The 15,068-nt window shown below is 42.0% G+C and overlaps 1 protein-coding gene across 1 annotated transcript in view; it reads left to right on the forward strand.

Moving 5' to 3' along the window:
- Window positions 1-15,068, forward strand: part of PLCB1 (phospholipase C beta 1) — an 882,984-nt gene that overhangs the window by 618,864 nt on the left and 249,052 nt on the right. The window contains exon 16 of the mRNA XM_044292378.1: window positions 11,102-11,198. Within this exon, the coding sequence (XP_044148313.1) occupies window positions 11,102-11,198 (97 nt within the window). The remainder of the gene's footprint in view (window positions 1-11,101; window positions 11,199-15,068) is intronic.

Here is a 15,068-nt window from a genome sequence, read left to right on the forward strand (position 1 = left end):
GAGACACTGTTCTACCCCAACCACTGTCCCTACCTATTTGCACGATTCGTCCTAGTTGATTGCCCACAGCTGGTCGATAGTCCCTCTTTAATAAAGTGTTAAGGTCTATACGGGAAGGTACCAAGGAGACAAAATAATAAACTAGTGACAGATTTGCCAAAACCAAGTAGAGTCAAAGCTGAAATAGACAAGCCGGGTCAAACCAGGAGTGGCAAAAATGCACGGAATCAGGAGACACAAATCAGTAACTAAACCATGCCAAAGTCAATACCAGGACAGACTGACAGACAAGACAAAATCAGAGAACAATAATCAGAAACAATTCCAAGACAGGGGTCGATATCAGAAAGTAACGCCAAGGTCCAAATCGTCAGGCAAAGGGTCATCCCTGTACAAAGGACAGCAATAGACAAGTGGTGACTATGAGGTGGTGTTACTTACCTTACCTTGATGCACTGGAGTCTGTGCTCAGCAGCCATTGTACCGGTCACTGCTACAAGTGCTGGGGGAGATAAAGCAGGTAGCTGTCAGGCTGCCGGTCTGGAGGAGACAGGGAACAGGTGCCCATCTGTCCATTACATGCCTTATGTGTGAGTACAGATGACTCCCATACGAGCAAAGAGTATAATATAATCATGTGTGCAGGATTTATATACTGAGATCAATCGATAATATGTAATAATGCATGTGCCACAAGTTGTACTTTTTGTGACAACATCTAATAAGCTTTATTTATTTTACCAAAAATATATAATACATTTTGATAATATTTATAACAGCAAATCCCTTTATTTTCCAGTCGCACAATTTCTCTGTTATGTTCAGCTAAGCATCAGTTTCCCTAACCATCCATTTGTTACTGGATTATCCAGCAGATGCATTGCGGTGAAAACCTCTTTAGAATTTATGAACTTTGCACAGTAGATTAAGACACTGTACTATTCACTTTGAATGGCATGAAAGAGGGACTATGCCCATGCCTCACCAAGGGTACTCTAATCATCGTTACCTATCTGCAGGGCTTAGATAAAAGAGCATCAGTCAGCAGGGTTAACCCTATTAAACCAGGCATACAGCCTGGTAGGGCTGATACTGCTGATTAAAATTACACCTTTTACTCCATATGCAAATGAGAGCTTCAAGCACAGAGGGGTGGGCCCTAGCGGAAGAGCTAAGTTGCACCTAGGGGCTAGGGCCCTCAGTGGACTGAAGTCCTCAATTACATATGGAATAAAAATAATAATAATTTCAGGAACAGATTTTCACAAGACAGATATGATATTAATCAGCAGGATCAACCATACCAGGTAGTATGCCCGTTTTAATAGGTTTAATTCTTCTCACAGATTCTCTCTCAAGGGGTTATCCCTTGACTACTGTGAACATGAAAATCAGGCATCATGTAGTACATGGCAATCTCTTTCTAACAAAGCTAGAACCAGCCCTGTGCCTCACATGGATCCAGAGATCTCCCCATTCATTGCTCTGCTAGATTTATATCAAGCTGACAGCTCAGGGGGAGTGTCTTTTTTGCTGCAGCTAAGGGGGCGTGTCTCAGCTCTGCCTATCACAGCTCAGGAGGGCAGCTGAAGGATGAAACTGAGCATGTGCGGCCATCTCAGTGAGCAGGTCAAAGAAATAAGAAAAAAACAGCAAGAGGCGCTATACAGATGCATTTTATTAAATAACTTAGTGGTTATGCTAAAAAAAATTATTACATGCAATTACAAAAGTATTCAGATCCAGGTGCTGGTTTGAAACATGTAGAATATACCCCTTTAAAGCAGGGGCATAATAATTGTTTATTTTCTCTTTCAACCCACCACCACCACCATGCATACCCAACTACAACAGGGCACTTTCCATTTACCTGCCAAGATGAGCTGCTGACGGATATCCTGATCTGTATGGTTGCCTGGATCAATTATAATGGTGCTATCGTTTATGCACTGTATGGCAGTGTTATTTGGACACTGTCACTGTATGGTAGTATTATTTTACAGCTGTGTGCCAGTATTGACATCTTATAGTGAATTTCAGTAACTCTTTGGTCTTATTATTGACTGTTGGTTATACCGTGTTTAGGCTACTTTCACACTAGCGGCACGAACCTCCGTCGAATGAACAGTCTGTCGGATCCGTCCTGCCACTAGTGAATGTGTGCCCTGCGGAATACCGCTCCGGCGCTATTGACTATAATGGGGGTGGGGCGGAGTTCCGGCGGAGGGACGGCAGCGCATGGCGAGAGGCTGCCGGAATAAATGTCGGACATGTCGTAGTTTTATTCCGGCAGCCTCTCGCCGTGCCTCCGCCGGAAATCCGCCCCGCCCTATTTTTGTTAATGGGGCCAGAGCGGTAGTTCCGGGGCACACGTTCACTAGCGGCAGGACGGATCCGACAGGCTGTTCACCCGACGGAACAGCCTGCCGGACTCCCCTGCCTTAGCGGTTCATATAGTGTTTTCTTATCATTTCTCCTAAAATTGTTATTGCCTATTACACCATATTGATGGAGTCTTAAAGCTGAAACTCCTGTCAATTCCAGTGAGAGTTGTAAACCTACAAAACCTCTCTGTCTATACTTGACAGCACAACATTCCACTTGGAAAAACATCCAATATCATAGCAAAAAAGCAAGTGAAGATCATATATCCAAAATAGTATCAATTTATTATATATTAAAATATGTAGAAAAAAAGAGGCAGGTGGAAAACAGTATACAGAGAAGCAAAGGGCAAGGTATACACAACTAAACTCTCATGTATCTCCACAAAGCTAGTCAGCATTTAGTGGATACCAGGTCAGGTACTGTGGTACACAGACACCCAAATCTATATCACTGATGATAATACCACCCCAATAGGGGGACTAAATAACGTGATACACGATAAAATATCCTTGGATGTCCATGAAAAACACAGCAACGTCCCAAACAGTCATGGACAACATGTAACTAACAGGCTTGATACAGTATATCTACCGCCTAGTCCATGACATCACGAAGCACGTTGATATGGCGCCGTGCAGCGCATGCGTGGAGCCGCGACCCAATGGAATGCAGGTAACCCGCAAACACCAGCGGATGGTTCCTATTGAAATAGCAGATATCACTGCATCTCAGGAATGACAGGTACAATTTGGGAAAATAGGGATCTCTGTATATAACAATCATCCATATTAGACCTTACAATAATCCCATATTCCTGGGTGCTGAAATTTACATATTAGGGTGCAACAGCACCATTCCTCTATATACATTATGCTTAGCGAAGCAAAACATTGCGGCTCCATGCATGCGCTGCACGGCACCATCTCAACGTGCTCCGTGACGTCAAATATGCGCTGCGCATGCGTGGTGCATTGACAGGGACGCGCTGAGAGATGGCTCCGTGGATCATGGTGTTCGCAACCCAGGTAAACCCTCCCACTACTTATCTCGATTATATATACCCTGTTACTTCATACTCTGATACCTCCTGACGAAGCCGTAGAGGTGAAAAGCGCGTCGAGGTCTTGTGTTTAGGGCCACTTATCCTTTTGGGCGATCATCATGTCTTCAGGTACGTCCTGCGTTAGGTGCAGTTAGGCACCAGCAAATAAATTTATACTATTTTGGATATATGAGCTTCACTTGCTTTTTTGCTACAATTCCAGTGAGAGTGCAGAAGGTGACACAACGGCTACATCTCCAACGACACTTATAGCATGTCTGATTGGCCTGCCATCAGCAGAAAACCATTTTAATTATGAATACACGTATCTTGCTTTATAACAAACCCTATCATTATATCGACCACAGTCTCTGCTTGCCATGTTGATGATGGTGATGTACCGCAGGTAATCACTTACTCCGGGTAACGTATCAGCTAGAAAGTGCTTGGCTGCATCTCATGTGAACGATTATATGTTTCTGATTTATTGTGGCTTTCTCTGAGAACCATTGATTTACTTATAAATTGATAATCCCCCCCCTCCTATTTCAGATTTTGTATATAAATGTATTCTGCACGGAATTAGTTAATTGGGGGGGCAAATATACAAGGTTGTTTGAACACAAGTTTTTTTTAAAGATTTTATCCCATGGAAAGAGCTCCAGTTACATGTAGACAATGCAGGACATTTATTATCCTCTGCATGCCAGAAAAATACAGTCAAAAAGTTGAAAATTGGGCGCATGTCCTGCTTGCGCAAAATTGTACTCCTTTTTGGGAGTTTTCTTCTGCGCTTGCAACTGTTTCAAAAAGAGGATGGAGTGGAATCACCCAACATATTTATCATAATCTACACCAGGAAACAAGCATAGACGACACCTAACATCTACACCAGCGTATCTGTTGGTATAGATTTCAGTTCTGGAACAAGGAGCAGCACAATTGTTAGGAGGCTTGTGCAGTACCTGCATTTGCATCCTATATAATTTTATATTATGTGTATGTTATATGTATGCCCAGTGCACCAATATGAGAGGTATGGTTGGCAGGAACAAGTTTAACCACCCTGTTCCTCCCCTCTTGGTAGGAGTGGGCTGATCCTATTGCCTGCCAGGAGGGGGAATTCGAGTCAAGTTCTCCTGTGAGAACTCCAGAGAGATTCCTAGAACCAAGACTGCTTCCATCATAGAGGCTACAATGTCTTAGTCAGCAGAGTGACCAGCAAAAGTGCGCCTGCTTTACGCTAGGGACTACAGAGCAGACACCCATTACTTGGACCACTCCTAGGCCAGTCGAGTTTCAGACCTATATCAAGCAGTGGACACCTATATCCACAAGTGCCAATTAATTGCCACATATCCAGTCACCATACCTTAAACAGCACTTTGTACTGTCTACGTCTGGATTTACTAAAACGTATATTTTGCATGTAAAGAGAGACTGTTATACATTTACTATTGGCCTGGCTCTTCAAAACACCTTTCCACTGCAGTGGAAGCAATGGCCTGAGAGAGTAGCGGCATGTAATAGCTGGTCTTAATAAATGTTTCCTTATGTGTTTATCAATGCCTTTATTTCTTGATGATCCCTTTAACTGTGTATAATGGAAAACAGAAGGTTTTTAACTGTATTGTATATGTGATGATTACGACACTTTGTGAGCACAGTACCATCTTGTTATAATAGGGAGAGTGGATGTCAGTATCTTACTACGATGTAGTAGTGTTGAAATTGTCATTTGACAGCTTATTTGAGATAAGGCTATGTTCACATCAGCGCTATAATTTTTCATTCTTCTGTTCCGTTATAGAAGCAGAACAGAAATAACAGAAGTACAGAATTCGGCACATAATTGATGCGAGCGGAAGCTAACAGATGCCAGTCTCTATAATGGGATCTATTCGGTTTCTGTTCGGGAGAACATTTTCTTTTGAGCAAAGAAAAAAGTACTGCATGTACTATGTCCTCCACTATTTTTGTCGAACTTTGTGTCGGAGGCTCCTAACAGAACCTCCAACGCAGATGTGAACATAGCCTTAGATGCATTTGAAATATGTAACACACAGTTCTATAGCAACTGAGTGTAATAAATGACAAATCCATGTCTGTCACATTGGACACATTTAGCTCTGCCTCCGCTTCATCTGTATAAATAGCTAGAATAATACAGATTAAATATATATTATTTTATAGAAAGAACATTATCTAACACCTATCAGCTCGCAGGGCTATATAAATCTATGTAGTACTGATGAATAGGAAAGCAGTGTTATACTGCCATCTAGTGTTTAAGACGTGAAAACGTTTTCCTTCAGTTCCTTCAGTTACGCAGAGGTATGCAGAGGTGCAACTTAGAGCTCAGTGGCCACAAAGAAAAATCTGTAACTGGGCCCCCGCTTACCTGGTAGCTGTTACTGCTACCTTTTTTATTTTATTTGCTTGATTATGAATGCAAATTATATCCTATATAAAATATAAAAAATGTGTTTCCATTAGAATACTATATATAAGTGTTGACCGAATCAAAGTTCATGAAGTGGACTTCGATCTGAATTTTTTGGAAAATTTTGATTTGCTGAGAAGCCGAATTTCCTCATGCTTAGCGGAAATTTTCCCTGCAATGGAGGTAAAAAAAAAAATACTTACGTCATCCATTTGAGCGCGAAGAGACCACCCGCAAGTTGATCCAAATGAAGGCAAAAAAAAGTCCTGCGAGGGAGAAGCCAATTTTCCCCACTTAAAGGGAGCTTGTCATCAACTTTATGCTACCCATACTAACGGGAGCATAAAGTAGAGACAGGTGAGTTGATTTCAGCGGTCTGTCATTTAAAAGTTAAAAGTAAGTGGTTGCCGAGAACCAGCATCACAATTATTGAAGATTAGGACTGGAAAAGAGTCACGGACACCTGAGAAGAGTCCTGGGTATTCATAAATTCCTGCTCTCCTGCCCACCTGCTGATGACTGACAGGCTTCTACCTAGTTTTCTCCCTTTCTCTCTAGGAGAGAACTGCCAATCATCAGCAGATGGTCGGGGAGAGCAGGAGATTATGAATAACCAGGACTCTTCTCAGGTAGATTTGACTCTTTTCAAGGCCTGTGCTGCAATGATTATGATGTTGGTTCGGGGCAACCACTTACTTTTAGCTCATGAGTGACACACTGCTGAAATCGGCATTTCTGTCACTATTTTATGCTGCCCTCATTGAGGTTAACATAAAGTTGATGACAGGTTCCCTTTAATGGGAAAGAAATTCCTTCCCTACTCTAATCAGGCAATCAGAAAAACTCCCTTGATCAACGACCCCTCTCTAGTAGCTATATCCTATAATATTATTACACTCCAGAAATACATTCAGGCCCCTCTTGGATTCCTTTATTGTACTCACCATCACCACCTCCTCAGGCAGAGAGTTCCATAGTCTCACTGCTCTTACCGTAAAGAATCCTCTTCTGTGTTTGTGTACAAACCTTCTTTCCTCCAGACTCAGAGGATGTCCCCTCGTCACAGTCCTGGGATAAATAGATGATGGGAGAGATCTCTGTACTGACCCCTGATATATTTACGGTATACATAGTTATTAGATCTCAGCTCAGTTGTCTTTTTTCTCAAGTGAATAACCCTAATGTTGATAATCTTTCAGGGTACTGTAGCCCCCCCATTCCAGTTATTACTTTAGTTGCCCTCCTCTGAACCCTCTCCAGCTCTGCTATGTATGCCTTGTTCACAGGAGCGCAGAACTGTACACAGTACTCCATGTGTGGTCTGACTAGTGATAGGACTATGTTCTCATCATGGGCATTTACAAAGAAATGCACTTCATGACAAAGTAATTAATCACGAAGCAAATTGTTTTGTAAAGTTCGGCAAAGCTTCGCTCATCTCTAACATATATACATATTTCATGGCAACAGTAAACTAGTAAATCTCATTGATGCTTGACAAAAGAGAGACATTTCTGTTATGTTTAAAGCTAAATATAGTTGTCCTTTATCCCACACAACTACTTAACGTAAAGTTTCTGCACTATTCTTCATCCAGTTAATAGGTTAGGATTCCTCTGTTAATGGCTGAGCCATGATGAATTTGTAGTGTCCTGGAGCAGGGGTACTTTGAAGTCTGGACATTTGTGGACTTTTCCCCCTATTACTACTATGCAAAGCCATCAACTCACTACTTTAGTACGCTTTGAAGGGTTACTTTCACACTAGTGTTTTTCACACTATTGTGGAAAGGGTTGATCTGCCGCCAGTTCACATTAAGAGACTTTGGGAATTTCCATGCTGTGCACTGAGAAGCTAGAATTTTCCACTGCTGTCATAAGGGACTATGCAGAGCTGAATTTTGGAGGGAAAAAAACAGACGCAATGAACTTTTCACTGTCTACTATAGCTCTGTCAGGCTATTGTTTACAACTGAAAACTGTTTAGTCATTCCCATTGACTTTTATTGAGACCCAATACAAGTCTATGTTATTCTTGAACTGCAGCATTGTTTCTGTTAGGCTGTGATTCTCCAGCTCTACCCCTCCCACTAGAAGGTTCTAGACCAGTTAGAAACTATGTAAAAGTAAAACAGTCAGAGCCGTTAGTTGTCTGCTGATAGGGACCAGTGTTTAGTAGGGCAGACTCTGCCAGACTGCACTAGTGACTAAAATAAGACACTGAGATGGGGATACCCTGCACCAGACTCTGGGTCACCAATCCTTGGCCAGGGTACCAGAGTTCTAAGAAAGAGAGAGGCAGCTAGTTCAGGCCTTTCCTCAGCACAGAACCTTCTGCTACGAGAGCGGAGACTGATAAAGCCAGCTCAGTGCCTTACCTGTATTGTTTTGCCCTTGAGTTCCTCCAGTAAAGAAGCATACTTATTTACTGCAAACCCTGACTCTCTGGACCATTTTCCCATTGGGATGCACAGCACCCTATCTATTTGCTATAATGGGACTTACAAAAGTAGCCAGGCATGCTAGTTTAGCTATATTTAGAAGTCCCACAGCATTTATTGAAAAGGACCACACATGCAGCGTGCCACAGGGGCCTGCGTAAGTGTGGGTGGCTTGATAGGAGTAGTGATAGTAGTACTTATGGTTGTGGTGCTCCCTGCACCCGTGCAGTGATGTGGAAGGGCGCACCTTTCTTCCCTTCAGGGCACACTCCAATTCTGGGGTCCTCCTGCCTGATGACGTTTGAGGTGCCATTTGTGTTAAAGGTTTTCAGGTGCAAGGTAGTGTCCCTTAATGCAGCTGTAGATGCCCATGCAATGTAGTAGCACAGGACAGTCCCTTACTGAAGATTCAAGTTTAGGCACATTTATTTCATATGCATTGGACTGGTGATGTTGCTCAAGTGCAATTTTCACAGATTTTATAGTTCTCATGGCTGCAATCTGAGTTAACAGGCAAGTTTGTCTCTCTCGAGCACTTATCTAGCTGACTTCTCTACAAGCATCCAGGCATGGCGTGTAATACTTCTGGTTTTCTATGCAGTGCTACCACAAGGTGGTTCCCTAATGTCAGACTATGCTCTACACCTTTTTTGAACAGGTTGCTAGACTTATAGTTCACCTCTACGAAATCCACTGTTGGATTTGGATATTTCTTATGTATATGGCCAATCTGCTCTTCAAGTGTGTCCAAGCACCATAAGACTTATTCTCCCAGACATGTGGCAATGGAGATTCAGCAGTCTTTGTCAGACAGCAATTCTCCAATGAGCTTCTACTCTACACCTCCTCTTTCCATCTGGCATGCTCCTACAGTATATCTCCTTTTCTCTGTTTCTCTCTGCTTATTCTGTAACTTTGCTTTGCTTCCTGCTGATTCAACCCAGAGCATGGAGCAGCTGAGTCTGCCCCCATCAGTGTCTAGACTGTTCTTGCTGACTCACACTGGACTAGACTAGACTGGCTCTAACTGGGTCCACCTAGTGGTCGGTTGATACAGCATGTTAGCTCAAGTCAAAAATATGTAGTAAATAACAGTTTTGGTCTTTAGCAGCCTGAATACAGGAAATACACATCTAAACTCTTTTACAGTGGAGCACTGTTCTTCAGTGGGGCACTGCACACACGTGTAGGGACTCCTCTATTCACCGCTATGGGACTGCCAAAAATAGCTCCCCACTATTTTCAAAAATTCCATAGCAGTGAATAGAGAAAGCTATGGATGCACAACATTCTTTCCATTAATGGTAGGGTCCCATTCTTGAGGTAGGAGCAGCTTCCAGATCTGTCAGATATTTATGACATGTTTTATCGTTATGCCATAAATGTCCAGATGGGACAGCCTCTTTTAATAAATCTCCCCCAATGTTTCCATTATATATTCAGAAAATGAAATTTATATTGTAAAGTTTCTTGGCTTTTGTTTAAAACAACATTTATGGGTTTTGAACATGATTTAATATGGAGGCATCACGTGTTGTATTATCTGAAAATACAGGGGAACGTCACAGTAAATTCCTTTATAAACTAGGACATCAATTAAAAACCCTTCCTATATGGTGCACATACAGTATGTCTTGCTGCATAACACCTATTGAAGACCATAGCGCATCCATTCTGGAGGTAGCGTGTCCCTCTCACACACAGTAAACATTAGGACGCTGCTTATTCATGAAGAATATTGGTATGCCATTGTCTAGTGTTCTCTGAGTCTTTTTGTTTTATGAAATAAAGAAGGTGGTTGTTATTAAATTAAAGGTGGGTCACAATTATCCCCCTCCTCGTTGGCCCCAAAGCAACTGCAGGTGACTAGATCCTGTATGTAGTAAGCAAAGCTACAGCCGCAAAGAATGTGAATGACTAAATTACTGTAGTATTTTGGTAATACAGACTGCGCACACAGTAGATTATTTGATTTGCTTTCCCTCCATTTACAGTATTAGTGCAAACACAACACATACAATATGCACCAAATGCATAGTACAATAACACAGTGTGCTGGATTGTTTTCTTTATCACGGTCCATATTAGAGTGATAGTCATTGGTTGACTTCCCTCCTTCTTCTTCTTTTCTTTCTCAACCCCCCCTCCCTTCCTTCCCTACCTCTGTACTTCCATCATTATTCTTCTCCTTGCTTCCTTCCATACTTCTGTCCTTCCTTCCCTTCCATCTACCCTCCCTACTTCCCTTAGTCATACTTCCTTCCTCCCTTTTTACTTCTTTTTACTTCTACCTTCCTTTCTTTCCTTCCTTTGCCCTTTCTTCCTTCTTTAATGCCCTCCTACTTTCTCCCTCCCTTTATTACCCCCCTTTTCCTATTTTTCTTCCTTTCCTCTTTCCTTCCTTTATGCCCTCCCTTCCTCCTAATGTCCTTCTTTTTTTTTTTTTTTTACTTCCCTGCTTCCTTCCCTTTTCCTTGTATCTTCCTTTCTTTCCTTGCTTCGCCCCTTCTTCCTTCTTTGCTTCCATCCTACTTTCTCCCTTTCTCCTTCCGTTATCATCCCCCATTACTTCCCTTTTTATTATCTTGCTTCCTTTCATCTCTCCTTCTTTTCCACCCTCCCTTCCTCCTTGCCCCTTCTTTTTTTCTTCCTTCTGTTCCCCCATTTATCACATTTCTTCACTTCTTTTTAGATAATTAGATGTCAAATACACATTTTCATTAATTTCATTAGCTTCATGCAATTATTATTTTTTTAAGATATCACGATTTGTTCCTTTTGATTGTAGGGCACCGCTGGAAATGAAGCCAGTGCCACAGAGGAGATGTCCAACCTGGTGAACTATATTCAGCCGGTGAAGTTTGAGTCTTTTGAGATTTCTAAAAGTAAGTGACACATTCAGGTGACAATCAATTCTGAGGACAGGACATACAGGGACTGAGGTGGATTTCTTACAAATGGCAGTAGCATACATCTGTTATGCAGGAATCGCATCTAGTACAAACCCAGTGTCAATTCTGGAACACATCATTTGTACATAATAAAGGGGAATGTTTTATATTAATGTAAAACTAATTATGTGTAGTAGGGATGAGTGAATCGACTTCGGAGGAAACATCTGAAGTCGATTTGCATAAAACTTTGTTCGAATACTATACGGAGCAGGAGCTCCGTACAGTATTAGAGTGTATTGGCTCCGATGAGCCGAAGTTATTGCTTCACGAAATCTCGCGGGACTTCATGCAATAACTTCATAAATTAATTTGTACTGTAAAAAAACATTTCCCAAACTCAAGTTCGGTTCCAAGGTACCACCCAAGTGGCCATGACTTTACAGCTTTCTTTCAGGTATATGCAGGCATCATTTCTAAATTAAGTGATTTTGAAGTTTTCTAGTTACAGTAACTCTTTAAGCCTCATGCACGCAACCGTATTTCTGGTCTTCGTCCAATTTACATTTTTTGCAAATCGCATGCCTACCTATTCATTTCTATGGGGCTGCAAAAAATGCAGATAGCACACAGATGTCAGTCACGTCCTGTCTGCATCCATGTGGCCATTACATAAATTATAGAACATGTCCTATTCTTGTATGTTTTTAGGGGCCGAGGAATGTAGGGCATGCACACAGCCTATATCCGTATTTTGTGGATCAGCTGTGTGCATGAGGCCTAAGGCTGGGGCTACATGGTGATCTTGACCATGACACCCATTGCACAACCAAAGATTACTGTGTGCAGCCATTGAAATGAATGGGGTTTCAGCATGATTTGGAAGTTTCTGACACCCCGGAATCACAAAAAAATCCAATAGTGTTGTATTTTTTTGCAATTTTGGCTTCACAGTCATGACAGCTTGCAAGTTGCATTGTGACTCCATTCAGTTCAGTGGCACTTCTACACAACGATCATTGGTCACTCAATCAGTCGCGATCAAGATCACCATGTAGCCATAGCCTTAAAAAGGTTTTCTAGGATTTGGATGCTGATGAACTATCATGAGGATAGGTCACCAGTATCGGATCTGTGGGGGTCCAACACCCGATTTTTTGAAGGCAGCAATGCTCCTGTGAGCACCGCTGCTTTCTCTCGGCTCACCAACACAGTGCCATACATTGTAAAGCGGTTGTACTTGGTATTGCAGCTCAGCCCCATTCACTTCTATGGCGCTGAGCTGCTGCTAGGCTATATGACCAATGAACATGATGTCAATCAGCCTATGGAAAGCTGAGAGAAGGTCATGGCACAGGAGCGCCAGTGCCTTCTCAAACAGCTGATTGGCAGGGGTCCCAGGTGTGAAACCCCTACTGATCAGATACTGATGACCTAATCTGAGGATAGGTCATCAGTATTAAAATCTTGGACAAAACAAATTAAACGTACCTGAGCTTTATAAAAAAGTTTGCATAATGGCTGGGCTACATTGTAGAAGCAGTTTTTTTTTTAGCTTTCCTGATGTCTTTCTCAGCCATATCATTCCCTGTTTCAGCTGCACAGCTATATACATTTCTCTCACAAGCTGTAATGACTGTAGTTAGGGACAGACAAGGATAGTGAGCCCTTAGTACCCAGCCTGCTTTCCCTACCTACTAGCAATATAAGCCTTAAATGGCAGAACCACAACTAGACAACAGCCCCTACAATAAATCAGTGCAGGACAATACACAATACAGACAAACACAAAGGCGGAGTCCTACAAAATGGGTCAGAACCAGACGGGCTGTGCAGTACCAAAACAAGAGACAAAAGCAGGTCAGGAAATGAGCTGAGGTGAGAGCACGAGATAACAAGGTGATCAAGAGCAGGAACAAGAAAAAACGCTAGTGAGCCCAAAGACTATAACTGTCAATGGTAATATGGCAATGGGGTATTTAAAAAGTGGGCCAGGTCCCTGGATCAGAGCCAGATTGATCCAGTGCCTGACACTCCCATAGGTCAACATCAAAACAGACAAAACAATAGGGCAGCTGGGCTGTCCGTGAGCTACACTGTCTGTCTGCCCCGATGCACACATGCAGTGGGGAGAAACAGAGTTTTACACCCAGTGACTGCGTCACTAGAGGGCGTGGCTCAACAGCAGAAGCTGAAGATCGCGCCACTGGAGCCTGGACAGGTAAGTTTCTTACACAAGCAGGAGGCATCTCCCTTCTGTGGAATCTGCCAGTAATGTTTGCAGTGACCTTACTTCCCTTACTTCCTACTATGTTTGTTTTCATTTAGGGAGCTCAGAAAGCTAATGAGGAGGGATAGAGTATATATAGACAAACAGGAGCTTCTCTGCTCTTCAGAAGCGGTGTAGAAGCAGTTCTTTTATAAGGCTCAGGATCTCAGCCGGCTCTGAAACCTCCATTTTCTGTGAACCATCTTCTATGTCTCTGTTACTAAAGATGGATCAATCCTAACAACAGGAAATGGACTTCAGGTTAAGTGGAATTGAGTCCCCCAGTGGCCATGACTTTGCAGCTTTTTTCAGGTGGATGCTGGCAGATTTTTTAAATTAAGTGATATAGAAATTTGCTATTGACACCATTCTCTATTAAATTAAATTAACTTGTGTGAACATACAGTGACTCTTTAAATAGGTGGAGCCACCCACCTATTTACGTAGTAAAACAGAATCACATACACTATTTTGCCAAATCTGTAAAATGCTGTGTGCGTAGTGTACTTAGGCATAGCTGAACCAGATATCGACACAAGTTCTTACTGATGACTGCGCTCCCAGCATGTTCTACTTTCAGCAGTACAGCCTGTTTTAATGTATTGTCTTGTATTGCTCTGGAAAAAGAAGGACTTTTCCACGTTTATGAATACTAAAACATTTAAGATCCATCCACGCTACATCTGTTCCTTGTCTAGGTTACTATGACTTTGCAGAGACAGTAAGTAGTGAAGGAGCTAAGCCTAGAAGCTGTCAGCGGGTAACACAAACAATGTGCTGGGTGATACTAATATAGCAGTACATGTAAGTGTATTCTGTAAGATTAATCTGCTGAGATCTCTGCTCTTGGCCAGAGATGTCCTCCCATGACAGCATAATGCAGAATTGTACTCTTACATGACAATGTGATAATCCTAGGGTGATCTATACTAATGTCAACCTAGAGATGTTACCATTAACGACCAAAAGCCATGATTTATATTAAGAGCAGAGTATTAAAAGTCGGTAGCATAGATTTATGTAAAGGGGTTCTCCTACCAATATTATCAGTCTGTGGAGTCTTCGCAGTCATTTGACGTAGTGTAAGGGCAGCTCAGCTGTTTCTACCAAACTCAAGGACATTAAACGGAGAGGTGGGGTTGCATGTGTGACCACCAGTCCATTTTAACTCTTCCTCACTGCGGTCATGCAGAGAGAAGGAACAAGCAGCTCAGGACCCCTAGCTGTTATAGACCAGAGGACAGATACTATTCTTGCATGATGGATATGTGGCTGTAGTGATTGGCTGCAGTGGTTACAAGATGTATACCTGCATGTCACCAGTGCATGTTGCAAAACAAGCAGAGTCAGGAAGACTGGACCAGCAAACCAAAGAATGGCACTGGAGAAAGAGGTAAGTATCCCTTCATTTTTACTTTTTTATTTTTATAAAATTTTAGACCATTTTGGGTCATGTCCAAGATTGTTAATTTTCTCAAACAGCCCTTTTAAGTCAAAATCAGGTTTGCACCTATAAGAAGGAAAAATAGAAGTTTATGTTCAGTCTAATGGAATTAAAGTCTTTTTATGCACTGAAAGAATGAACTTTACTTAAA

This window comes from Bufo gargarizans, chromosome 4 (assembly GCF_014858855.1).
Source record: "Bufo gargarizans isolate SCDJY-AF-19 chromosome 4, ASM1485885v1, whole genome shotgun sequence".
Classification (NCBI taxonomy): domain Eukaryota; kingdom Metazoa; phylum Chordata; class Amphibia; order Anura; family Bufonidae; genus Bufo; species Bufo gargarizans.